The sequence below is a fragment of the Pagrus major genome, chromosome 6, assembly GCF_040436345.1.
Source record: "Pagrus major chromosome 6, Pma_NU_1.0".
NCBI classification, from domain to species: Eukaryota; Metazoa; Chordata; class Actinopteri; order Spariformes; family Sparidae; genus Pagrus; species Pagrus major.
The window spans coordinates 33,933,419-33,961,318 of NC_133220.1; the positions used below are offsets into that span (position 1 = coordinate 33,933,419).

General features: G+C 39.3%; 1 protein-coding gene and 1 long non-coding RNA gene across 2 annotated transcripts; both read right to left on the reverse strand.

The window, feature by feature from the left end:
- Positions 1–234: 234 nt before the first annotated feature.
- ptpdc1a (protein tyrosine phosphatase domain containing 1a) lies at positions 235–27,288 on the reverse strand. The gene is made up of 10 exons (XM_073468836.1): positions 27,097–27,288; positions 17,915–18,010; positions 13,925–14,096; positions 13,463–13,543; positions 10,365–10,483; positions 7,319–7,456; positions 6,116–7,227; positions 3,421–3,606; positions 1,447–1,557; positions 235–1,348 (listed from the first exon to the last, which is right to left on the reverse strand). The coding sequence occupies exons 2-10, from the start codon at positions 18,000–18,002 to the stop codon at positions 1,163–1,165; spliced, it is 2,193 nt and encodes a 730-aa protein (XP_073324937.1). The 5' UTR covers positions 18,003–18,010; positions 27,097–27,288; the 3' UTR covers positions 235–1,162.
- On the reverse strand, positions 11,180–12,664 carry LOC140998520 (uncharacterized). Its single transcript, XR_012179437.1, has 3 exons — positions 12,401–12,664; positions 11,833–11,918; positions 11,180–11,611 (listed from the first exon to the last, which is right to left on the reverse strand). It is a non-coding gene; the product is annotated as an uncharacterized lncRNA (long non-coding RNA).
- Positions 27,289–27,900: the final 612 nt, after the last annotated feature.

Sequence of the window (27,900 nt, forward strand, 5' to 3'; positions counted from 1 at the left end):
TATCCACTGCCATACCACCAGACTACAGAGCAGCTGCTTTCCTCAAGCTGTGAGACTCCTAAAGTCTTCAACACAACAGCATTAAGATTTTATGTTTGTGACAAGACTAGTATTTATTCATTAGTTAGTAGTGTGTGATTAGCTTAGGGAACTACAACTAGAGTTTAGTTATACAGTCTTGTATTGTATGACAAATTAATCTTGAATCTTGAGGAATGACAGTTCACACACAGCTTGCATTAAGTTGTGTTTAATTCTGTAAGAAGTAGCCCAATGTAACAATGAAAAAACAGTCCTTCGTATTATTATTATCATCAGTGTTCCACATTCAGCATGTGTCAGAACAGTGCCATTACATTGTGTCCATACAGGAGACACACACACACACACACACACACACACAAACACGAACACACACACACATGTGAGGCGAGGCGATGTTACACACACAGAGTCCTGACAGAGGCCATCCATCTGAGTTGAGACACACAACATTTTTCAAAATGCAACAGCGGAGGCAGATTGATGTTTTACAAATGATTGTACAACAGAACAGTACACTGAGAGGTTTTTGGTGCACACAGTATTAAGGACATAAAATTGATTGAACAAGCAAATGCACTGTGGCCTGTCCAATTTTGCTTTGCCATAACAAGAGCCACAGTTTGCATTTGACTCTAAGAAAACACATACTCTCTACATGAACAATGTAGTTTGTCATCAGGTTAGAGTTATTAAACCAACTGCATTTCAAATAAGATCTGAATAAATAAGACACATTGTAGCATCAGCACAGTGTAAAAACTTCTTTTGGTGTAAATAAGATCCCCCTCCCAACAGCTTTGACAGCTGTTATCAACTGACAACATTTAAAAAACATTACATTAACATCATGAGAATGTTTCTCAGTCATTTTCCTATAAACTAAGAGTTAGATATTGAAAGCAAAATCTAGTGCTAATATTACAGTAGAACAGATGACAAAATAAATGCTTTCAAACTGAGCACAGTGGCACATAACATAGAGAATGGCAGTGCTTAGAGTCTATTAAGAGCTTCTGAGAAAAAGGAAATGCTAAACCTTCAAATGACAGTCATTAAATATCTTTAAAGACTAAATATTGGCAGCAGTATTTGATACAAAGAACTGGCTTAGAATACATTAATGCCCAGAAATGAGAGCGGAACCCCTCTTGTGAGTCTTCCTCATGTCAGTCAGACTGGCCCTGTTAAGGCTGATGTCTTCATTCTCCTCCACAGCGTTGTCACACAGCTCATGAAGAATGGGAGTCAGGATTGTTTTCAGGGTCGTGTATAAAGACTCGTTCTTCTCTGAGGCAGGGTCGATCTGGACAGAACAGAAGAAACTAAGTCATGCAAACAAAACACACATCTTCAAATCAAATTACACAACATATTTAATATGCAACTTACATTAAAGCTCACCTTAGTAAACACTTTTATTGTTTGGTTAAGAAAACTAGTCTCCACCCCTTCAGGCATTGGCAGGAGATGAGCAGCACAGTCGATGATACACAGCAAGGTGAGTCTGTGGCCCTGTCAGTGAGAAGGATGGACAATACTATCATATCACATGACAATATGTCCTCACTTACAGTACATTTATGACTGGGCAATATATCAATAAAAAAATGTAGTGACATGAGACTATATTATGGTCTAAGGTTTTGGATATCATTATATATGTGTTGTCTTTTCCTGGTTTTAAAGGCTGCATTACAGCAAAGTGATGTCATTTTCTGAACTTACCAGACTGTTCTACTTGTTCTAATACTTGCCTTAACCCACGTAGTCATTATATCCACATTACTGATGATTATCTATCAAAAATCTGATTGCATAAATATTTTGTGATGTCAATATTGTCACAATATCTATATCAAGGTATTCGGTCAAAAATATTGTGATGTTTTATTTTGTTGTACAGTCCTAGCATTTATGAAGTCTTTTTGAGGAGATTTCAAAATATTGATGCATGCATGATCTTATATTGTGTTACTGGGATATCATAATTAATGCTGCTCCAAGACCACCAGCAACTGACCAATCATGTCTTTGTAATGTCACAGCTCTACGACTCACGAAAAAGACAAGAAAAATCTGCACATGGGAGAAATTATCCCTTCAAACGCGTGTTAAAAGTTGTGAAAGGGAATATTTTAACCTAAACCATATTTTCCTAAACCTAACCAGGTAGTTTTGTTGCCTAAATCTAACCAAGAATTTTTGTTGCTTAAACCTAACCAAGTATTTTTGTTGCCTAAACCTAACCAAGTATTTTTGTTGCTTAAACCTAACCAATGGTTTTAGTTGCTTGAATCTAACCAAACAGCGGGAGAAACCTGAAAAGAAACAGATAATAATTGAACAGTACAATAATATGTTCCAAATGGGATACAAACCCTCGTCTCCAGAGTGAGGGTCCTGTACTCAACCCATAAAGCCACAACAGCTCCCTTAAAATGCGGACTTTGATGCTTTCTCATAATTAGACATGATAGTCTAATTGTGTGTAGAACAACACCAACACAGCGATATCAAATAGACCATTGCCATATAGCCTAGAAATATTGCTGATTATTTTATGATCGTTAATTATTTTAAGGCCCTATTGCAAAGCCCTACTCACAAGATTTCTAGATTTATTCTTGGCAAATACGTTAACTAGTGACCAACAGCCCATATTAAATACTGTGGACCAGTGGTGTCAACAAATTTGAAAAGCTAAATATAGCCATGTGTAATTTCTGTATCTACCTGACTTATATTCTCAAAGTGGCTGTTCAATGCAAGACAGTGATATTAATGACAAGCTTGAGATGATAACAGATTACTAATGCACAAGAAAGAACAGATTTTTTTATTTTCTATTTTTTCATTTTTCTGCACTGGCCCACTGCAGGTCAAAAACAAATATTCTAAGGCCTTACTGTCCCTTTGTCCAAACTGTAAAAGGCAAAGCAATTCTGACTGTGTCTTGCAGATCCATGCAAGACAATTATGTTATATTAAAATGGCATCATACAGACTAAAATTGCTCATTTTTTCAGTGTAGTGTTGATGGACAGGGTTGTCCCATAATGCAAAAACCACGAACAGAGGTAGACCTCTGTCAACAACTTTGAAATAAAAACAGAACAATCGGTACAAAAGTTTTTTTTTTCAAGCTTTTCCAAAACTTGATTTTAAAGTAGTGTTCTGAACAGGCAGTGAAATTGATTCTAACTCATAATTTGAATCATTTTCTGTTTCTGCAAAGTGGTAGAAATTTGTACACTTTTGTGACATGAACGATAAAAGAAACTACTTGCAACAACCAGGATTGTAATCTGTGCCATAATCAAGCTTTACAGTGTCACTGGACACTCTTATGTTTTGGAGGATAGTTGATCCAGTTACCTTTTCCAGTGAGTCGAGGGCGTTTTGTGGGTTGACATTCTTCTCGCTGAGGGCTTTTATATCCTCACTGCTGATGACTGGATCCTTGAGCTGCTCCAGCCACGACCACATCAGACTGGACAGCACCAGAGGATCTCTCTCCATACAAAGCCTCTCCCACGCTCCCTCTCTGGAGTTCAGCTCTGTCTGCACATTACAATAAAATAATAACAAAGGACTAAAAATGTGATGCATGATGCAGTCTCTAAGGGTTTATATTGTTGGGATTTTCAAAATCCTTCTACAACCCTGGAAGACTAAACAGGATCTCTGAATTTAGGTTGTATAGTGTTAACTTATGTTTGTCATACATATATTTAACTGTGGATAAAATAAATAGAGCCAGGGTGCTGTTTAGCTCAGTTGGTAGAGCAGGCGTCCCATGTACAGAGGCCCCGTCCTCGCTGCAGCGGCCCCGGGTTCCAGTCCCGGCCTGGGGTTCTTTGCTGCATGTCACTCCCCTTCTCTCTCTCATCCTGTTTCCTGTCTATCAATAAAGGCCAAAAAAAAAAAATACTAGAAAAAATAATAGAGCTGCGCAAGAGTGTGTTCATGGGTTCAATCCAGCACAATAACAGGATGCTGATTTACCAGAATTACAGCTTGGTACCTGAAAGGGGGTGCTGGCTGTTACATTTTCACCATTATTATCAAAAGTATGGTGATGACGATGATAAGAGTTCTACCGTATTTTATACTCTGTGCCACAGTTTCTTGAAATACTGAAAAACTGATAAAAGATTGTATCAGGCTTTATCATTGAGTATATTTACATGAACACATTAAATTGTCATACAGTAAACCAGACAATGTATTTACAGACATTGTAGTGACCTGGTTACTGTAAAGTCTGTATTTACATGCAGTACCTTAGTAAACACATTCTTCCCCAACCCTCAATAAAACAATTTACTTGAACACTTTTCAGATATGGAATACCTGACACTGCTCGTGTCGTGTATCAAACTGGAAAATACTGGGTTTTCCGACACTGGTTAAATGTTCCTTATGTCTATATGTAACCAGAGTGTAGGATTAAGGAGGATCTACTGACAGAAATGGAATATAATACATACAATTATGCTTTTATTTATGTATAATCACCTGAAACTAATAATTGTTGTGTTTTTGTTATCTTAGATTGAGCCTTTTATATATACAAATGGAGCAGATCCTCCTCCATGTAGTCTGCCATGTTGCACCATCATGTTTCTACAGTGGAACGGACAAACCGAACATCAGCCCCTTTCACACTGCCCTTTCAGTGCGGGAATCATGCACCCATACTCCCCCTCGCCTTCCGTGTGAAAGTTGCAGATGTGGAGAGGGGCGACAGTTTTTCGACAGCTGCGGCTCTGATGCGCCTCCGGAGGTAGTATCAGAGCCGCAACAGAGGTGAGATGGCGTCTGTGGGAATTGAAAAGTCGGAGCTGCAGATCAGTGGTGTGTCCGTCTGATGGTGTTCACAGTCTGACAGCTAAACAGATCCTTCACTCATCAGATAAAAGAGAAATGTCCCACACTTCAGCCCGAAAAGCAACGCACTTTAACTCAGATGTCTTTGTCACCTTCCACTGTTGTGTTGTTGTAGTTACTGTCTCTTGCAACTTGTATTGAATAAAATCACTGTGACGTTCAGCCCTCCTGACTGAGACTTCAGTGAACTTTCCCCCAGAAAACAGCCTCCCTCCCCGCGAGTGAGAGAGTCAGACAGCGTCCTGTTTACTGATGGTGATTATGTATTTTTGTAATTTAGAGCGAAAAACGTATCTTTGTCACTTTCCAGGATGTATGGTGGGTCAGGATCTCAATCACAACACATTATAACTACATCCATATGATTATAAACAGTCGGTCGATACATGTTTAGATTAACAGGAGGACACCGGGGGAAACACCTTGAAAGAAAAACACACAGATCTCAACGTCATGATGTGTACCGTCACACCTCTTTTGGATCCTCAGCGCCTGCTGCTTGGTTAAGTGTGAACAAACAAAATCGAAAGTGAAATGGCGAGGGGGAGAAATGGCGAGGAGGAGAAATGGCGAGGAGGAAAAATGGCGAGGGGGAGAAATGGTGAGGAGGAGAAATGGCGAGGGGGAGAAATGGAGAGGAGGAAAAATGGCGAGGGGGAGAAATGGCAAGGAGGAAAAATGGCGAGGGGGAGAAATGGCGAGCCTTCGCTGCGGCTCTGTCTCTGTGAGTCTATGTGAAAAGGGCTGGCTCGAGAGAGGGAGATTCATGGCGAGAAAAATTACAATTTTAGTTTCTACAGTGATGTAGTAAGTAAGATGGAGTCTTCTGTTTTTCCATGTTTTACTGACAATATGTGACAGCACAAACTAATATAACGCTGAAGTTATGAGGAGTCCTCCCTTTTCTGCTTATACGCTTTAACAGGTTTGTTAATTGACTGTTAATTGACTTCATATGAAGCATCCATAGTGCTCTCCACTCCTCCTCACCTCTCCTCTCATTAAAAAAATAAATAACTAAATAAAATTCCACTGCTAGATGCATATAGGGGAAAAGCTGGATGCATGTCAACTCACCGACTATCTGAGGGACCAGTGTTCTGTAGCAGATAATCCATTAAATCTGACGTACAAATACATATACATACACATATTTGAAAGTATTTTATGGGCACCCTACCTGCCAAAGTGAAACTTTGAAGGCGAGGTCCTTGTCTGTCAGCTCCATGGCCAAAGCTTTGGCCACTAACAGACTTCTGCTCTCTGGGGAAAGCTCAGAGTGGAGAGCAATGAGGGGAACATTCCTTCTGTCAGCTCTACCCACTGACATATCCACATCTGGCTTCTCCTCACTGGTCACGAGTTGGCTCTTGGTTGATAAGGCTGGTAGTGTGGTGTAATAGTGGAATTGTCTTCCTTGCTCAGACAGATCTAAAGACAAACTCTGAAAGCCTTTCTGTAGCCGCTTCTTTAGAAAGTAGGATGCTGTGTTTGGCTTCGTTTCTGTAGTGGGGTTCTGAATGCTGCTGATATTGTCCTGAGGAGAGAGATCACAAAATGTGGGAGAGTTACAGTCTGTAAGGCTGCTGTGAGACAAGGAATGTTTGATCTGGCAGCTGATTGGTTTGTTGCTCTTCAGATTTCCTAAATGGTGCTGCCATGGTCCAAGTTTGTGAAGGTCAGAATCACTGTAACTGAGGTGCCTGTTCTTAAACAGAGAGGATCTCAGAGGGCCTTGTACATTCTGCTGCCTCCACAGAGGGTCGAGCTCATTATCACTGGCCAGAGGTTGATCATGAGCAGGTCCAGACTGCAGAGCGGGTGGGCTGAGAGGGTGAGATGAACATGCTGCAACAGGAATCCCCTTCCCTCGCATCTCTTTCCCGAGCTGCTGAAGAGCCTGCTGTGATATGGTCTTCTCCAACTCAGCGGTGAGGTCGGGGATCTCAAGCCACTCCTCCTCGATCACAACCTGTCTGTTGGCAGCGATGGCAACGAGGAGCCTGCAGACCAGCTGAACGATCTTTGGCACATTCTTCATCTGTCGAGCCTCGTAGCCGTGCAGCAGGTGACGCTGCCGGGTGAGGTACTGGGACAAGGTGACAGCACCTGCTTTAGGTTCTGCACAAGAGAAGATGCTTCGGAGAGGAACTAGGAACTGGGCGAACTCCCTGACGCACAGGAGTTGGCCTCTGGTCTGGATGGAGCTGGGTCTCTTAGCTCGCACAAACAGGATGGCTTGGTCAGCGCTCATCCGGGACGTGAAAACCAAGTAACAAGCCAACAACACACCTACATGATGGAAAATTAAAAAAAATACAAACTGGTCATTTGCAGTCATAAATGAGGATTTAAGCACTTCCAAATTGCTGTCATTACAAACCTGTTCTTCCAAGACCAGCATGGCAGTGGACAGCCAGTTTCCCCTCTTGGACAGCAAAGGACATGACCTTCACCATGTCAAGGATTGTAGTCAGAGATGCCACACCGTAATCCTTCCACCCAAAATTGTAGTAATAAACTGAAATACACAAAGCCAGGAGAATTTAGAGCTATTTAACATCTATCACGCAGGCCTGTGCCTGCGTACAAGCTAGTTGGCTGTCAGCTGTTCCTCACAGCTTCACACAGACATGACAGATTTACAGAAAGATTTACAGGTTCACATTACAGCTACTAGCTTAACACAGCCAAATCTCCAATTGAGGCAGTGAGTGAGTAAGTAAAAGTATTGTTTCCGTTCTCTCACACACTGCATTATTGACTGATGAAAAATAACAAACATTGAGAGATAGTTGGTCGGATAATTACTGCGGTTGTATGAGGGTACTGTTTTAATCTCTTATTCCTCAACTGCAGCACAAGGGGAAAAATTGTTTTAATAAATCAATATGAGAAGACCCTAAAAAATATGCTCTTTCCCAGTATTTCATGCTTTATTATATACATTATTTTTCTTTGTGCAAAGAATAAAGAAAATAAATGTATTAACGTGATGTTTTATGAGGACTAAAACTGTAAAAATATAATTCATTATAAAATTGGTGAATAAATAAAATATGAGGCCATAAAATGCAACAAAAATAATATTTTAACTAAATGAGGTATTCATTAATTTATAAAATGTAACATAAATTGATATTACTGTTTTAATTTGCTTCTGTATTTATTCATTAATTCCTCTAATTATTTACTTTCCTATTTAAGTCTGTTGCACTTGTCCCAACCTACTGTGCTGTAATTGGCTTTGAATGAAGGCGCAAATTGAAAATAATACAGAAATGAATAAATAAACATAAAAAGTAATACAGTAATACACAAAATGGAAAATTAAATGAAAAAGTATGTAATGCAAACGTAAATAAATACAGAGGCAAATTAAGAAATATCAATTTTGTGACATTTTATAAATCATTAATGCTAACATATTTTTTTTATATTAACTTTATTGTATTTAAAAGTACATTAATGCATTTTTTGAGCCAATGATTTATTACTTTATTAAATTTTGATTTTGACCGTTTCAGTCCTCAATATACTTTAAAACCTTTAATGCCTTCATGACTTTTACATAAGAGTGACTCAGGTTCCTTTTCAGATATAAGGCAGACGTGTTAAATTGCCTTCACATTTATATAAAGAGGTGCATGTCTGAATGGGGTTTCAGACAGTTGTTTGTTCATTAAATGTCTGAACTGCAGTGTGAAGGACTGTGCATGATAAAGACCTACAGTAAGATGAGAAGCCAGTGTGTTTACTGACTGTCAAATGAGAGAGAACCTTTTCACAAAGCAGCTGATGTTTTGATGAAGTGATGTGGGGAAATATCCCAGGTGAGCTTGTTAGGAAGAGAAATCAAGACTGCCAGCCACCAAAGACATAACATATGTGGAGTCCCTTGGTAATTACTTGGTTACTGGGGACCCTATTATGTTCCGGATGTAGGAATAACACAAACACTGAGTTTACGTCAGCCTAATACCTTTTTTGCATTCTCATGAAGAATGCTAAAATACAAATTTAAAGTGTTCCTCAGAGATTACTTTTCTACCACTGCTATCTAGTCATGCAGTCATCTGGTACAAATGTGGAAGGGCTCTATTCTTTATCAAGGGATGGGTTGCACCACTTATTATGACTTGAAAATACATCCATGATTTGGGTACATATTATGTCATTCCTACATTTTGAGTGGCCATTACCAGTACGGCCATTACCACTAAAAAACATCACCAGTAGCATCCAATCTGAAAGTAATCATCAATGTAAACAGAAGTCCCTGTATCATAAGAAGCTGAAACAACACTTAATAAAATAATGGTTTTAATGGAGCAAGTGGTGTATTATATAGGTTCAAAAAGGATCAAACCAAGGCAATGCTTTCATTTATATATACAGATTCATCTCAACTCAAGTTGCTTAACAAGTAATTACTGTGTACTGTTTAGAGGAAGGAATAGCTAATCCATGCATGTCACCAAGTGTCACAAGTTGATCTGTTTTTGCTATAACACTAGCTTGTTAGCTGAGCCACATTATTGTGTTACTGAAGAACTCAAGTTTTTGTCATATTTCTCTGGGCCTGGTTAATCAGCGTAAGCAAAAAACAGATGATGTTGCTTCACTATGGCAGTTTACACAATTATTACACTATATTATGACCCAATTTATGCTTGCTGAGTCTTGAGCCCACCAGATAACAATTCAATATCAAATTAAAGCTGCAAGCATCATTGAGCGGGTCCTCACACCTTTGTGCACGTAACAGTGTGCAAAGGTGTGACCTGTGAGTGTACCTACACTCACAGGTCACTTGTATAACAGGGGAGGGGGAGGGGGATCATAACGGTGTGAAGTCCCATGAAAATGAACCTGCCCACTCAACCCTCAGTAGCGAAGACAGAACAGAAGAATTCAGCTGTTTCCAAAAAAAATCATACATCATTCTACTAGTTTCTGCTAGTGTATTTTCAAGCATCTTCGTGAAATTTAAAAAAAAATTAAATGAAATAAACAAATGTGCAATACTTAATACTTAATTTCACTGTGGACACACTGTTGACCAATCTGAACACAAATTGAAAAACTTCATATTTAATATCTAGAAAATCTTGGTCTCCATTTTGGTAACATTCGAAGTCAGACTATACTGTATGTATGTTCCTAATACATACTGATACTTTTTTAGCCTTTTTCTAAAGTCCGACTTACTCTATAATTCTTTTCTACAATCAAAAAAATGTGCATGAGCTTCTTGTGTTTTTAGAACTCATGTTTATGTCATGGGTTACATTCAGGATTTGTTTTTTTCTCCCATCACATACCTATTCTCTAAGTCAGACTACTACTAAATGTTTTATCGGGTTGTGTCCTGTGTCAGGGAATTTACAGTGTGTTTTGGTGAAGGCAGAGAAAAGAAAGAAACTCACTGCCTGCCTCCATGAAAGTTTCTGGTCGATAAGTGAAACCGCTCTCCTGCTCCAGTGGGTTTCCACAGCTGGCATGTTCTCCTGGCCGCTGAAGGTTGATGACCGTCTTCAAACCACATCTGAGCACAGCAACAGGTCCGTGTCAGTGTACATAACAATACACGCAGTAGTCCAAAACAAATCAACACAACGCATAAAGTAGGGTCAAAAAGTCTGAGACCACTAAATAAAATACTTCTATTTTGCATTTGTTTTGAATGTAATACTATTATTCATCATAAATGATAATATCAGCCTTAAAGTTTAAGTGAAAAGTTGAATCTTTAAAAATTCATTTAAAAATGAATATTTCAGTATTTGGTATGTCCATCTTTTGCTTCAGAAGACCTAAGACCTTATTTCCAGCCACCTGCTTCAAACAAAGATGGGGGGCAGTATTTCCCCCCTTCTCAATGTTTAGTTCAAACCCTTTTTGTCATTTATCTTATATATTTAATTTGTTTCTATACAAATTCATAATTGCAAGTTGTTAAAAAGACCAACATAATTACTACTATGTATGTATTTATTTACCCATATATTCACCATTGCTCAGTTGCATTCTTTTGTTACACAATAAGTGCTAATAAAGCTTTTGCAGGTATACATTAAAACTACATTCTGAGAACAGCTCATTCTATTAGTGTAACAAACACAGGTCTGTGTAAGTAGGCATACTAAACAACCATTATAACCCACCTTTGAGTAAAATTGGCACAAAAGCCCTTCCAGCGGGTTGGAATGTTTCATTTCAGTTATTGTCAACACAAAAAGCCTCTGATGGTTTGCCATTTATTACAAAGTTTACAAAATTTACAAAAATATCAGTGCAACAGACATTAAAATGCAACCTCTTTCTAGAGGAAGGAATTTGCCTTGATGTTTGGTGCATCAAAAATGAAAGCTAATTACTGCAACAGCCAAGAACATAAATATAGAATACAAAAATTACAATAAAAATATAAGGAAATACTATAACAAATACTATAGTAAGTAAGTATGTTTTATAATCACAAAGCTGTACAGTTTGCAAAAGTTAACAGTGTAGAGAGTATGTGTCATGTGATGATGGTCAAAGATGTCAGCTGATGTAATGTATAGAGACAGACGTCCACTGTGGCGGCTTGTTGATTAGACCAGTTGCAGATTAGAATAAAGGGCAGGGTGGTTATTCATCACTGGTGGTGGCTGGACTGGAATTCTGTGAACTAGTAAGATATTTGATTTTAATATTACAGACAGGATTTATTCCTTATTTCACTAAAATGAAGTCAGTACTCATAATACAGACATTACAGTGCTATCTGCCCGCTTTTAGGAAGAAAGTAAGGAACAGTTGTAACAGACTGCAGAGAATAAAAAATAGTTTTCACAGGACACACAGTTTACAAAGTATAAATAATCAGATCTTCAGCCACTATGGACTTACTGTTACTGTCACTTGGTCCAATGATACAGCAGGATCTTCCAGCTCTGCAGGCCTCGTTGTTTTCTTCATGGGGGTAGAAGCCGGAGCTGCTCCATGTTCATATTTGGAACAAGAATTTAATGATTTACTAACTGTACACAATATCTGACAATGTCATTGCTACAGTTAGACACGTGTAATAAACCTTGTAATGTCCTCAAAAATGTATAGCAGAGTTACAAAACAGTCTCATAACATTAATGCCAAGTCGTTACAATATGAAAAATTGAATGATAATAGTCTACTATTGGGTACATACAATCACAATTTTCAGTCATCTGTCATAAATAAAAGGAACTAATAACTTATAGCAGAGCAAGAATACAGCCAGTCAAAATAACACTGCCATCTAACGATCTTCATGTGTGGCATTTGTATATACATTTAAATTATAACTTACTTAGCTCAGCCTTAGCAATGCCACAGTAAGAAGAAAACAGTCACATAACGCTAACTGTTACAGTTTGTGTTGTCATTAGTTACACTAAAGATATGTCTCAGTAAACAGTCAACATTAGATGTTACTCACCGGTCTAATGAAACGTTGCAAGTTCATCTTTTTACTCGCCCACAGCTCTCTCCAGCTTTGGAAAGTCCTGGCAAAATGTACTCTTGTTTAGCTTCTTTATATGTTGCTTCTTTTCTTTGCTGTGAGCTGTTGTTTGAGATGATGATAAAGGTTGTTTTTCTGGAGCTTCTGCATCTTTGAGTTAACTAAATAACTAACTGCGGCTGTAAACTTCTAGTTCCCTGCCGCCTCAACTTCTTCATCCTCCCCTGCTGCACGCTACAGGCTGCAGTGACTCATTATCGCTTCTCAGGCAAGGAGGTCTTATTACACAATGTATTACAGAAGTAATTAAGAATTAGTTAATTTTTTCAGTGTTTTAAACTTTATTATTATGGCCAGATCTTTTAATAGTGTATCTTTAATGGCAGCATGCACTCGAGCTGGCATTGACTCCACAACAACTCATGATTTGACAGTGTTCCACAAGGCTTCTTGTGCTGATCCCAAACACACCTCAGAGAACAGAACTAACTTTGACAGAACTAACTACCTCGCCAAAGACGATCAAAGAGTCCTGACTGTCATGGACTTCACAGTCACCTGACATCAAACCCATTGAACATTTATGGGGGCACTTGAAGACTGAGAAAAGCCAAGCATTCTGTGACATCACAAAAGGCTTTGTGGTACACTGTCGAATCATGCTGGGATAACATGAGTCAGCAGGTTTGCACAAACATGTGGCGTGCATACTGTCACTAAAGCAAAAGGGGGACATATCAAATAATAAGACATTGTGACATTCATTCAATTTTCAAAGATTCAACTTTTCTCTTAAATTAATATGCTGATATTACATTTTGTAATTTAAAAACTAGCATTGCATTCAAAACAATGCAAAATAGAGATATTTTGACTAGTGGCTTCAGACTTTTTGACCATATTGTACATTACACCACTGCATGTGGAGCAAATCGTTCAACAACCAACTTCCAATCAATGTTAATCTAATGTTAAGAAAAAATCAAATAAATCAAGGAAAACATTTAAATGGAGGTGTGAAGACAGAAACTACTGTACCTTTGGAATTGTTCAATTATATTATATTTCCCTATGATTTCAGTAGAAGGCCTTGCCATAGCTAGCAACTTGTCAGTAATCCTGTAAGTGGAGAATATGACAAGTTAGGGGGAGTTGTAGTACATACAAAAAAATCAAAAAGAAATGTTTAATTAGGAATGTTTAGCAAGTTAAACACAACTTTAAAGAGCTCAAGATACCAAAGACCCTCGAAAGAAAGAGATAACTGAGGACACTGAAACACACTGAAACACACTGAAACTAAACATCTCACTTGTTCAGTGATCACATTTTAAAAACAGACCATAGTGCAAAGCAAAAACCAGGACAAATGTATTGACTTTTCATGTAACTACTAATGTGGAGGTCAGTGACCCGTGCTGACCGAGCACAGCGCAAAGAGGAAAAGTACACAACAACTGACGGCTGAATGAGATGTGGTGGAAAGACAGACTGACGTACCAGGACGAATAGAGTCCCTTGACGGCTTGCTCCTCATCACTCCAGCGAGAGGGGTTCTCATATTTACAGGCTCTCCCTCCACAGGCCATGGAGCACTGCATGTGACCCGGGATGACATGCCTCAGGGTCTCCCCCATCTTGGTGTACTTTGCTGTAGGAACCCTAGTATTGGCTGCAGAGTAAAAACAAAAAAAGAAACAATTTGACAATACTCATCAGTGCTTAGTGCACGCTCTCCTTACAGCCGAAGTAATCATCAAGCCCCTAAATACAAAACACTAGCTCTGTCTTCAGTGGTTACATCTTCTGGTCTTGCATTCAGTTGGAGGCTCCGGCTGGTTCATGCTGATGGCCACCATGACTCGGTGGGAGGAGGAGGACAGGATCTCCAGGGCAGAGCTTCGTCTGCGCTGCAAGACCTTCAGCAGGATATCCGAGGCTGAGTGCCTGCGTTTGTGCTGCCTCACGGTGCCAGTCATCTCCCCAGTTATGGAGTGGCGTCCTCGGTGCAGTGGCATCTTAAAGTTCCGGTTGTGCTGCTGCCTGCACTGAGAGTATCAGTGTACCACCACAGACTCGTGGCTAAGTAGCTCTGTGCCCACAGTAAATTATCACACAATCACCCGTTGGCAAAGAGAGGCAAATACAACCTATCAGTTCATCAGCAGCATTTGAAGTGTCACCATGGCAACCAAAGTCGTCAGTGGGAGGTAGATGGGGGCGAATGTTGCGCACACAGACGCACTGGACAGATCTGAGGCAGACAGCTTGTAAATGAAAGAGGAAAATGCTGCACTCGCCTGCTTACAAGGCCGTACATCTGGTGGTGTGGCTGAACATAGCATGTACAAGTGTTGACAATCAAACCTTTCTATGATTTGATTAAATCAGCAATAGTCAAGCAGTTTCCATACACAGGGATGTGACATGATCAAATAACACCGGGAGTTATGTTAATATGAAATGTATAAGTTTTAAGCGCTACATTTGCCCATTATTTTCATAATAAGTAAACCTATTCTGTTTTTACTATGGATAAATGTACATATTAGTGTAGAAAATGCCAAAAATCATTGTAACAACAGATGAATACTGAGAGTAATCACAGGCCAAGATGATGTAAAATTGATTAGCTCGGCGGAAGACATTCAGTTAACAATAGGGCTGGGTGATGGGGACAAAATCACATCTCACGATCTGCCCTCCCTCTTCCCCTCCCACCTACTGTCAATCACACTCTGCAGAGAGACATGCTCTCTGATATCACATGCCCTGACTGTGATACAACCTCTCCTATCAAATTTAGGCCTACTTATGCCGTTGTTTTGTACAAACTTGTAAGTTAACCTGGTTGTTACGGTGTCATTCAGTGCATGTTGTGTTTGATCAGCTACATAATGAACAACAAGCTTCCTCCAGATGCGGCTCACCTGCTGTTATGACAACCGACTCGCGGGTGAAACAATCCTAAACGTGTTTTTTTGGGGGGCAATTTTATAAAACCTGCTAATGAAGAAAGCAGATAATAGATTGCTTCTAGAGAGAAAACAGAAAGGAGAGGCAAGCCAGTGTGCATGCATTAAGGTGGAGAATTAAAGCAACACTATGTAGAACTAGTGCAGGCAAACATTCTCAGGCCGTCAAATACTGACCTGATACCGAATTATTGACTATTGGTACTTAGATTTCTGATCAATAATCATCTGTCATATGGATATAACTACTAAGTGGGTATTAAAACAGTAGATCAGTCTGGTAAGTTTAGAAAATGACTTCACTTTATGGTAGTGTAACCTTTAAAACCAGGAAAAGACAACATTTATGACTCATCACAATTTAACGATATCCAAAAGCTTAGATGATGTAAAGTCTCATACCTCGATAACAATATAATGTTGACATATTGCCCGGACCTAGTTAATAATGAAATAAAACTAAGAAAAGTGAGAAAATCCTCATATTTGAAGCTGGAATCGGCTGAATCATTTTATAGACTTGGAGCACATATATTTCAAACTAACACTACTACTGCCTGCTTCTGCTAACCATAGCAATTAAGCTTTTTATGATAAATGCATTTTCGTATACCTGAATATGAATAACAGAAGAGATGTAACAATGGGAAAACTTCTATCCACTAATTTAAGACAAGACTATTATGTAGGTGTAATATAGACATTGTGCTTGCAGCCCTGCTCAACAATTCAGCAGTCAGTCCAGCATCAGACTGAGGCCAAAAGGTGAACTGATCCTGCTGGCTCACTGAGGCTCTCAGTGTGTGGGAGCTGCAAGCAGATTGACACACAGCAAAGATGAGAGCTGTCTGCAGCAACAGAAAGAATGAGATCTAATGTATAAAGTACAGTTAAAATCAGCCACATTCACCAGTCCGCTTTTCTAGTTGTTAGCACTGAACTGTATTATTATTATTATTATTATTATCCAGTCTTACAATCAGGACAAAAGGAACACCACTTTTCTTCTGAAATTAAGAACAGAACATTTTAAATAGACAGGACGAGAATTCATAACTCAATATATTTTGGGAAGGTGTACAGATGTCCCAAACAAATGGCCAACAGCATGTAACCTACAGTATGTGTACAAAAACAAACTTTTATTTATTTTTATAAATTTTATTTTTACAAAATTTTATGAAGTGTTCATCATGTAATCGGATCTTTCTGATATCATCATCTCCAATTGCAAGAAAAGGACTGAGTCCACTTTTCAAGCACGCTGGAATGTCATGGGTTGAGTACAGGACTCCCACGCAGAAGACAGGGCTTTGAATCCCAATTGGAAAATATTATTATACTGTTTTAATTATTATTTTCACATAAATTCACATATTTATTTTTTCTTCACAAATATTTTCTGTATCATTTCAATTTTCAGTGGTGAGCTTTAGGAAAAGATGGTTTGGGTTAAAATAGATTCTTCATGACATAATTAGTAAATTCTCCCACATGTGTATTATTCTTTTTCTCAAAAAAACACAATTGGTCATTTTCAATAGTCCTAGAGCAACATTAATCATGATGTGCCAGGAACAACACCAACACGGCATTATCAGATCAGGCATGCATAATGGGGTCTAAGACATTCTTAATTTATTTTACGTTATAAACAATTGTATTAATCATTTGTACTTCTTGTACTACTGTTATTTTTGTGGGGGTTTATGGGTGGTTGGTAGTAGTAGTATAGTATAGAGGCAATTATGATCAGATCTACTTTCTTTATATTTAGTCAATAATTAAAAATAAAACAGTTCTCAACAGAATTTATTGTGTTTCACTTTTTCATTTTGCACACTAAACCTATCTTTATCTATTTTCCTGATGGCTCAGAGTGCAGCATAAACACATTAAATCACTGAAAAATGTATTATTGCATAAAATACATCATACGATATCTATCAGAGTAGCAAATACTCACTTGTCTATGTCTTTTAAGAGACATGACTATGTTCCCTGGCCATATTATAAGCCACATCTATGATGACATATGTCTCAGCCACAAAACACTAATAACCACCACCATCAATAATATTGTTTTTAAAATGTATTTATGTTTTGCTGACGGAAATGGAGTGGATGGGTGTTTCTATAAACCATCAGCAACAATCCTTGTCAGATAATAGATCGCTGACCCCTAAACTACACTTTATCCATAGAGTAGACCTTATACTCCTTAAAATTTATAGTAATCCTGATATCCAGCTACAAAAATAACATATTATCTCATAACAAATTAATCGCCTTTGTTTGTCTGACCTGAAAGTTTGGTCTCAATACTAAAGCTGGCCTACAAATTACCAGCCTGTGAGCCCACATAATAATATCTTGTCTGATTTCTAATTCATCTCTAATTTCAACATGATATATAAAAGAAAATAATCTTAATTAACCTTTTGCTTTGCAAAACATACATAAATAAATTAGGCAGCTTTTCTTGTGTTGCTTTTGTGTTGTAGAGCTCTCCTACCTGTCTCCATCTCTCTGCTGATCTCTCCACTGCGGGCTCCACTCATGGAGTAAGACAAGTCACTCAGGATGCTGACACCAGCTGCCATGGCACAGGCTGAAAGGTGTGTATAAACATTGTGTGTCAAAGGCAGATGAAAAAAAAACAGCTTGCATCAGACGCTTTGGTTTGCTGACAAACAGTCACAAGGTGCACAAACACAAATGAGATATGAGGAGCACGAGTGGCGTTGCTGGGCAAGATATCCCAGGGGAGAGAGGGAAATGTGCAAACTAAGCCACCATGTCAGCAGCTCATGTGTCAGTCTGGCCACTGCATCTCTGAGGGCAGGTGGGCGTGGCCTGGGGACAACAGTGGGAGCTGGGAGCACAAACCTGTGATCCAAGGTGCTGAGTTACACAGTGCACTGACTTCAGCAGCACCCACACAGGTGACATGTCATCATCATACACAGCTACATTTCAGTAAGTTTTCAGCTGCAACCAGTTAGAATAGTACGGAAGCGTACAGCTGCCACACAAGGAAAAAAAAACAGTATCACGTTATAACGTGAAAATGTTATTGTACGAACTTGATAAGTTTCACATTAAAATGTGGTAAGTTTTACATTTTAACATGATAATTTATATTGTAAGAACTTGATAAGTTTCACGTTATAACGTGATCATTTATATTGTAGGAAAGTATGAATTATCACATTCGTACAAACATTTTTTCACATTATAAAGGTGATTTTTTTTCTTGTGTGGCAGCAATTCGCTTCTGTAGAATAGAGATTAGTCAAATTCCTCCTATTTTTTTTAAGATCCCACACTTCAAGTGTTCAAGTGAACATATAGAGCAATACTTGTTGACCTGCACATCTGATTTATGTAGCCTGATGAGAGTTGTATCACATAGTGTCAATGTAACTCTGTGGACCAAATGTTTCTCACATTATACCCAAACCTCTAATAGGCTGTTCTACCTGGTGTTGCAGGAGTGAAACTCTGCACCTTTACAGCGCTCTGCCTCACTGTGGTCCATTAACAATTAAGCAGGGTCGCTGTACTGCACACGCTAAGTTTTTGATGGGTAAATGATTCCTTGACCTTTGCCTTTTCCTTCCTCTCTGATAAAGTCAATTAGGATGGCTTGATCAAAGGGCAAGCAGTATATGAGGTGTTTACTAATTTTCCCTCTCCTTTATATTCTTTAGAGCAATGGTTTCTCAACTTCTTTCTGTCAAACACTCTTTGAAAGGCACAAAGTCATGTATCAAAACCCCAGGGGCCGGCTACTGGTTTAGAGCAATTTCCTACCACAACTTACAGTTTCACCTTTACATAGAAGAAAAAGAAAAAATCAATGGGAAACTAAAGCCCTGCAAATATACAATATACAATCACCCAAAAGTTACTGAAATAAGTCATGGAATAAATAAAGATTATGGTAAGTAAACGAAGGTATACAATATTTAAAAGTGTAATTTTACGCAATTTTGTGTTATTTGGCCAACCCAACCCTCACTGCTGAGTGACAACAAGTGGTTACAGGTTCACTTTCATTCATACAATCATGTTTATATACGTAAACATTTGTTTAATTTAATTTCAGTGAACTTGTAACCATGTGACAACCGTATCCCAGGCTTTACACGATCAGGATTTTTGGGGCCGATCACAATCAGTGAGTTTGAATAAGCCGATCACCGATCCGATCACGTGAGGGAGCAATATGTGTATTTAAATAACTTGTTAATTTACTGTATATACTTATGTACTGTGTACTGAATATCAACAAAAGTATTCTCAAGCATTTTTGCCAATGTTTAACAATCTTTGCCATGCCCCAAACTGACAGAGATGCAAGGGTAAAACATCAATGACCTCTAGAGGGCATTCAAGGACTGGCCAGACATAAGTTCAAAGTTCAGTCAGGTCAAACCAAAATAACTTGAGACAGAAATAATGGGCGCAACAACTTACTGCGTGGATCAATGTATACCAGCAAACGTTGAAATGCGGGGTTCTCCACAATATTAAATGGCAGGTCGGCCAGCACGATAAACTCCATAAGTTTCCTTGTGCCACCCCTTGCCTTCTCACTGTCACGGCTATATGGACGGGTACTGTCTAAAGTAGTTTGCTTTAGCATCCGTTTCGGTGTTTGTTTTTCTTTTTCCACGCTCAGTTTCTTGAATCCAGGTGCCTGATTAAATTTGTCGTGTTCGGGCATTTTGCAGATGCTCCCCCACGAGGTACTCTAGTGTTGCACGGATTGCGGGTGGCTTGGGTTGTGTGCATGTCTGTTTGAATCCGACAGCTAATGATTCAAGATTCAAAAGACTTTATTGTCCGTCACATTGTGACAGGGCTCAAAACTAGCTGTCGGGTTCGGGCAGGCGTGTCGGTGGTGTGGAGCTTCTTTGGAGTGGGTGGGACGGGTGGGACACAGGCCGTCTGCAATCTATGCAACGGGAGCATCTGCGGGGAGTTTCAGCACGACAATGACGTCATTGATCGGATCGGCGAATTAAGATTTTACAGCCAATCTCACAAATTGCATAAAATGCAAAATATCGGCCATTCCGATATAGCCGATCAGATCGGCGGAAAGCCTACCGTATACCAAATCAGTCACGAGGAGAGTGAGTATAAGGTAGAATAAGCCATACAAAGGAGGATTCAATCACATCTTAGTAAAATGACAAAACACAATAAAATTAATTCAAGCATTTTATTGCCAGCGAACAAAAGGTTAACAAATGAGACTCCAGATAAATGGCAAAAGAAAAATACATCCTGGAGCAAGAGCCCATGCTGGTCAACTGGAATGTATAAAAGAAAAAGGGCCCAGACAGGGCAACAAACAAAAAACTCAATCATCCCCTGCGACCCCATGAACAGCTGAGGGGACAGCGGATGAAGCAACTAGGGCGCAGCTATTCCCCTTCTAGAATGCCCCCCCTGGCTCTGAGGATCCCAGTCCGGTGCAGAGGCTCTTGGTGGAGAAGGCAGCAGAGGAAGCCCAGCAGCCACTGAGAAAGCAGGGCCTCAACTAAAAAACCACCAGACTCAGGGCAGACCCTCTGATGGGTAACACCAGAGAGTCAGCGTCAATCTCATCTTCATCATTATAAACATCCACCTGCCCATAGGAGCCACATCCAGAGCTGTTGGTGTTATCCACATTGCCTGAGGTAGCAAGGGATACAGCATCAGGATGAGGAGACATATATGGAGGAGCCTGGCATGGCATATCCAACAGACAGTGCTGAGTTGCAACCATGCATTCAATGGTCTTACGCATATTCTCCAACTGCCTTTGCATGAGGTCCACTCTTGGATCACACATCTGGTCCTGCTCAGTCAGCTTACGCTTCTTACTGGCCTTCATCCCTCCAGCCAACTCACAAGCCACAGTGGTGGGTTTGCAATTTGGACAGGAGATTCTAAGACAAAGAGCATTCAATTGAGTTATACACCGATTGGCCACAACATTAAAACCACTGACAGGTGACGTGAATAACATTGATCATCTCATCACAATGTGATGTTCTGCTGGGAAACCTTGGGTGCTGGCATTCATGTGAATGCCACTTGACACACACCACCCATCCAAACACTGTTGTGGACCAAGTACACCCCCTCATCTCAACAACACTACCCGATGGCAGTGGCCCCCCAGCAGGACAATGTGCCCTGACACACCGCAAACACTGCTCAGGAACAGCTCGAGGAACACAATAAAGGGCCCAAGGTGTTGACCGGGCCTCCAAAGTCCCCACATCCCAATCTGATCGAGCATCTGTAAGATGTGCTGGAGCAGGTCTGATCCATGGAGGCCCAACCCCCCAACATACAGGACCCAGAGGATCCACTATAAAACACCCTGGTGCCAGACACCACAGGACACCCTCAGAGGTCTTAAGTCCATGTCTTGACAGGTCAGAGCTGTTTTGGCTGCACAAGGGGAACCTTCACAATATTAGGCAGGTGGTCATAATGTTATGCCTGATCAGTGTACAACTGGCCTGTCGGGGCAGCAATACACCTGTGCTGCTGCTAGTCTGTAGCAAATGCCATTATCAGTAGTAGGAGAAGAAAGTTGGAGAGGCAATGGAAGTCAGTGTAAAGCAGGTGGCATATGTCTGCAAGATGAACATGCAGCATTTGATCAAATGGTGAGTGAGAATAATGTTTGTGTGAATGTATATGTGTACAGGAAGCAGAACAACCAAGTGTGCACCCCTGATTGCACAACTGAAACACTTAAGGAGAGAGGCATAAACGCGATGTGTTTCAATTACCTAGTGAATGGATCGGAGAAATGTGTGGCGTGTGTGTAGGTGTGTGCACTGCCTGCAGCCAGTGACTCAGCAGACAAATATGCAGTGTGTGTGCATGTGTGTATAGTTAACACGTGGAGTGTTTTTGATTATTTAAAGAACCCCAGAGGTTTGGCTAAAGTGCCTCTACCCTTGAAATTCGAAAAAGGCCTTAACATGGGCAGGGCTGGCAGGGGGTTGTAAGACACCCCAATTACTCCTGCAGCTGCAGTCGTTCCGTCCAGCCGCTCACCACCACCACACACACAGAAAAATATGTAAACACATACTACACAAAAACACACCAACCTACATACTATTAGCCAACATATTAGCAAGGGTTTGTCACCACAAAACAAGCTTGGAAATGCTGCAACTTCCCGGTCAAAAAAGCCCAGCTTTGTCATCACAAAACCAGCTGGAGATGCCACTACTTCCCAGTTAAAAACCATCAATAGCAGTATTAAAAACCCATATACAGGTTTTAGGGTTCTGTTCTCTTAGGGTTCTCTTTAAGGAAAACTGTCTGAAAGAGACTACATTCTGTCGCTGAGTTAGTGCTTTATCTTTTAACCATTATTTCCCTATAAAGAAGTGAGACATTGTTATTGATAAACTTCTTCAGAGACAGGTCACAAATAGGTCACAGTGGCACTCTGTTAAGAGTAAGGCTCCTGTAGTTCATTAATAATTGATGGTGTAAAGTTAGAGCCTGTCTTTTTCCATCCACACCTGTTTTGGGACTTTTTACACTGTAATCCACACTTCTTGGCATAAACTAACATAGCACCAAACCTTAGTACGACACTGGTTGAAGTGTTTCCAACATCACAGGCAGAAAGAAGCCTATCTAATCAGTTCAGCAGTCTGTCTTGTGGGAGCCTGACACCACTTGGCATTGTTTATAAGAAGCTCTTGATAACGAGCTGGTGAGTGAGAAGGTGTTCTTCATGACAAGTGTGACGTCAAAATTGTGTGCATCAAATATTAACAATTATATTAGACTGAGCTAATATTGTGATCACACATAAATCTTTTCACTCAAACACTAATCAAGAACAAATTAAGCAAAACGCTGATCCATAAGCTCATGTCCACAGGGAGGCCAGTGTGTTGGTGGATATGAGAGAGGTGGTGTGAAGGCTCTTTCAGAGATGCTAATTAGTGTGGGATGTGAGAGTAATTTCCGTTGAGTGTGCTCACAAAGAAATATGGCCAACAAGACGGTGCTCCTCACACCATGTTTAATATATGACAATGTGTCTGAACTTAAGATGCTAATCAGAAAACAGGCAAACCAGAATACACATCTCTCACAATACTGCAGTACAGCTACCTGTCACAGTAACATCAACAAAATCCCACTCCACACCTGGAGATACAGGTGTTGTCCACATGTATATGGATATTTTTCAAAAGGGATACTGTTCCCCTCCAATTAAAAATAGAAATTCTGCTCATGCAACCTTTGTTTTACAAATTATATCTGCACAGATGAGGACATCCAAATGCTCAAACAAGCCTACCAGGCCAGTAGGTGGTCATAAACTCTTTATCGACAATACGTCAAATACTGTTCTTGGTTGGTATTTGACATATAGCCAGAGACAGTTCAGATTTGAGAAGAGGCACTTACGAGTCACTCTCGGGATATATCTGTGTCATACGAGTTTCACAACTGCCCTGCCCCTTTAGGAGACTAGCAGCCGGTCTTGAGTCTATTTAATCCAATGGAAGAAGTGAACGTGAGCACAGATGTGTTTGAGAACTGTCTCTGCCTCAGCGACACATACTATCTCTCTAATACTATTAAAATAAGGCACAAACATTATATTTTTATCTAATACTGTATCTAGTGCTGTATCTAGTATTGTTTTGACATGGATGAGCAATAGGCCATCATTGACATGTTGCTCATGCTCACACGCTGATGAAGGCTTAGTGCTGAAATGCATTTGTTTTTTCGCCCACAATAAAACTTTTTTTTTCTCTGAGAGTGCTAGAGTTTTGTTCTTTGTTGATTCCAGCCACTTCTGTGCACGCACCTTATATGTTTAAACTTTGACTGCTATTTTTTCTTACTGTTAAAAATGCCCAAGCTTTGTGCAGCAGTCGACTGTAATGACAGGAACAAGTTATCTTGTTTGTTACGGAGCATCTTTGGCATAGTTTGTTATTCTCTGGCTGTAGTAACTTACAAACACAAACAATAGTATAACAACTTATTATTTATTTATTTGTAGTTACAGGCCTATACACCTGTCTGGCACACAGCCTAGCACAGGGGTCTGCAACCTGCGGCTCTAGAGCCTCTAGTGGCTCCCTGTGGCTTTGACATTTTACATGGACATTATTTTTTTTTTTATCATCATCACTGTTTTAGGCCTACAGTGTTTCTTATATTCTCTAACAGTAAAAATGCACAGCATACACACAGAATTGTATCTGTTCTATCAAGTTGTGATTAATTGAATGATCCTGAGTTAATATCATTGTGTTTTATGCTAAAGCCCGAGGATTGATCGCTGTATGTGGCTGAGGATAAAAAAAGAAGGATTAACTCACACTGAAATGGACTAAAATAAAAAAAAACACAGTACAGTTTAAATATTTAATTTTTTTTATTTTTACTGTTTTTAAATCTAGCCTGCCGCTATGTTTTATTTATTATTAAATGAGGCTACTTTTAATTTTGTACATTTTCACAAACACAGGGAGGACTTAAGTAGGTCTGCATATATAGTTCTGTATTTCTATTTATTGTAGGCTAGTTCTTTTGTTTCATAAATGCACTAAAACATGGCATTCAAATAGCAATGCAAAGTTCAAGAACCTTATACTGTAAGCATAAGTAGGCCACTGCAGAGTTGCCACATGATGTGAAAATATAAATGAATGCTCATTAAGGCCTATTAATAATCTTGATAGACTAAGTTAGACTTTCTGGGCTGCGTTACCTTCATTATAAGACACAAATATGTTTTGTGCCTCCAGACAGATTTTTTTGGCGAGGAACAGGGGCAAAAATGGCTCTTTTGATAGTCAAGGTTGCTGACCCCTGGCCTATAAGTACTAACCAAATGTCAAAAAACTAGTGGTCCACTGACGTTGTCTAAGGCGCATGTTCATTACACATAACAACAATCAACAACAATTTATTGAGGTGATAAAGTCATTATTTTCTCTTGCATAGGCTATAGAACTAATTATTATTTTGGTATTTCAGCTAGATGATTCCCCAAGGGCCCAACATTTTTTGTTATGTGTCTTTAAAAACTGTCTTGTTTTTCAATAATAAAAAGTATCAGTATCGATTTCCGTGATATTGGTATAGGATCAAAACCAGATTTTGTGGTATCGCCCACCCCTAGTTCTCACCTGGCATCCCAGAAGTCTGCCTCTAATTAGGAAGCTAAAACCAAACCAGCAATACTTTGTTTTAATGATCATTTTACATGCCTAAAGTCACTTCCCACCACCAGCTGGTAGCATCACACGCCCTACAAGTAGCCACCAGAGTGAGGGAAAAGGGTCTGATGAGACCAAAAAATTTAAAATGAAATACAACCCTTGAAGACCCAGCAGAAAAAAAAGCTGTTTTTTTAGAAACAATGTCAAAGGTGTTCTTTTAAAAATGTTTCTTTTAAAAACACGAGTGAAGGTCTGTTAAATAGTCAGAAAGAGAAATGCGGGGCTGGGAATTGTAGTGAGGAATATCTAGAAGTAATATTTGGGTGGATTTGTTTCAGTTGTGGATTTTCCTCAGTGCAAAGGAAATGAATGCTGCACAGATGATTCTAGTTACAGGCCAGCAACAAGAGTTCTTAATAGCTAATCAAGTGAACAGAGAAAATAGTAAAACTCAGCAGACAAAAATTAGAATCAATAGCCAGGCAAACTATAGATTCTGACCATCTAGGCTGTTTAAATCACTCCTGACAACCAGAATTATACAATGAAATGACATTTGCAATCCCTTTGTGCGACTTGTGAAAACAAAATTATTTAAATAGGTGATTAAATAATAAATCACTAAAATAAAAACTATGATGACCTGAATCATGACTGATTATAAGGGCACTTATAGTATAGAATCAGGCAGAAAAAAGGCAAATCGCTTGTATGGTTCACTGCAAATAAGGGGTGATTTCAGACAACCTCTGACTTGTGACGAATTAATGAGGAGTGCCAGTGCCAGGGCCTGATAGTCTCTGTTCATGGTGGCTTCCTGACCATGGCTCATGTGGACATCAAATTGAAAAAAGTTTCAACTGTATCTATCAAGGGTGTGCCACGACAAAGGTCTATAGTATGAGCACAAGTAGGCTATAATTACACAAGAGCAATATCTAGTTAAACATTAATATCAGAGCCATTTAAAGACACGAACTAGCGTACATAATAGTGACACTCGCACATCACCTCCTCTCCACGACAGGTGAAAGCCTGGGTGTCACTGATAGTCCCCTCCCAAGAGTCCGGCAGTGACTACATTAGATTAGTCGCCTCAACAGTAGAGAAGCTGGTGATAAGCATGCGGTTACTCTTCTGACTTCCTATCACCGGGTGTGTTGATACATGTCAACGTTTGGATATTTGAGTCAGCTACCGACCAGCTTTCTTATAAACTTCACTTAAATCTAGGTCATTAGTTAATTCGCTTAAAGCTCACTGACATAACGTTAGTCATACTTTTTAGTTTTTACGTCACAACGTTTTGACAAAGAAAGAATAGTCTTAAATCGGTCAGTTTGTAGCGTAAGCTCTGAAGCAGGGTGTGTGGTGCTGATGCTGCAAGCTGAACGCTAGCTAATTAGCGAACTGCACTGTATTAGCTGAAGCTAGCATAGTGGCTACATAAGGCCTAACTTACCGTTTTCCTATCGTCTGCGTCTGGGGCTGTCTTCAGAATATCTGACATAGTCGAATCATTGCTCTAAAGCCATGGTTGTTTTATCGCTGGCACGTAGCAAACCAGGGTTTTCCTTTAGCCACATCGTTTGGCCAGCTAAGTACAGCTAGCTTACTAGCTAACTTAGCAGCCTGACATGTTGTCAAGAGGAATGGTCCAGTTAAGTCACGTGACCACAGATAGAGCTCAGTTGGCATATTTCAGTCATTGTATGGTGCTTTCTCTTTGGGGGATACATTAATTTCAACAATTTCTTTAACGAATAACATTTAACTATTTCTTTCCAACAGCTCCATTAATATTTTTGTGAGCTTTTTTTGCTTATTCTTTGTTTTTCACCTTTTTATTTGTTTTTCTTACATAATTTTATAAATAAAATCTGGTAATGATCCTATTACTTTCAATGAATTGCCTTAATTAATTGTATTCATTAATAAATAATTAATTATTAATGAATTTATGAACATATTCACAGAAATAATGACTCTACAAAATATTTATTGAGTGTAAATACACTCTGATAGCGCCAATAGAATAGTCATCCCAAAAGTTTTTTAAACATTGGGCTTTGTATTTATCCTGAATGTTTTGTTTAACCAAAAATACATTTAAATCTAATCAAAGTCTGAAAGAAAGCCCCAAATGGAAACTTATTTAATTTATTTATTTCTATTTAATTTAGCTTGACGAGTGTTTCTGTTGTCAACAGGATGTTGTCTTAATCTTTGTAAAATTTGATTCAGTTTATAATTTGTCACATACTTG

Bases quoted from the DNA above. Each gene is read 5' to 3' on its own strand.
- ptpdc1a (XM_073468836.1), bottom strand. From the start codon at position 18,002: ATGGCAGCTGGTGTCAGCATCCTGAGTGACTTGTCTTACTCCATGAGT. The intron at 7,228-7,318 runs GTTTGTAATGAC...TCCATCATGTAG, and splicing joins TGCTGGTCTTGGAAGAACAG to GTGTGTTGTTGGCTTGTTAC. The intron at 1,349-1,446 runs GTGAGCTTTAAT...TGTTCTGTCCAG, and splicing joins CAATAAAAGTGTTTACTAAG to ATCGACCCTGCCTCAGAGAA.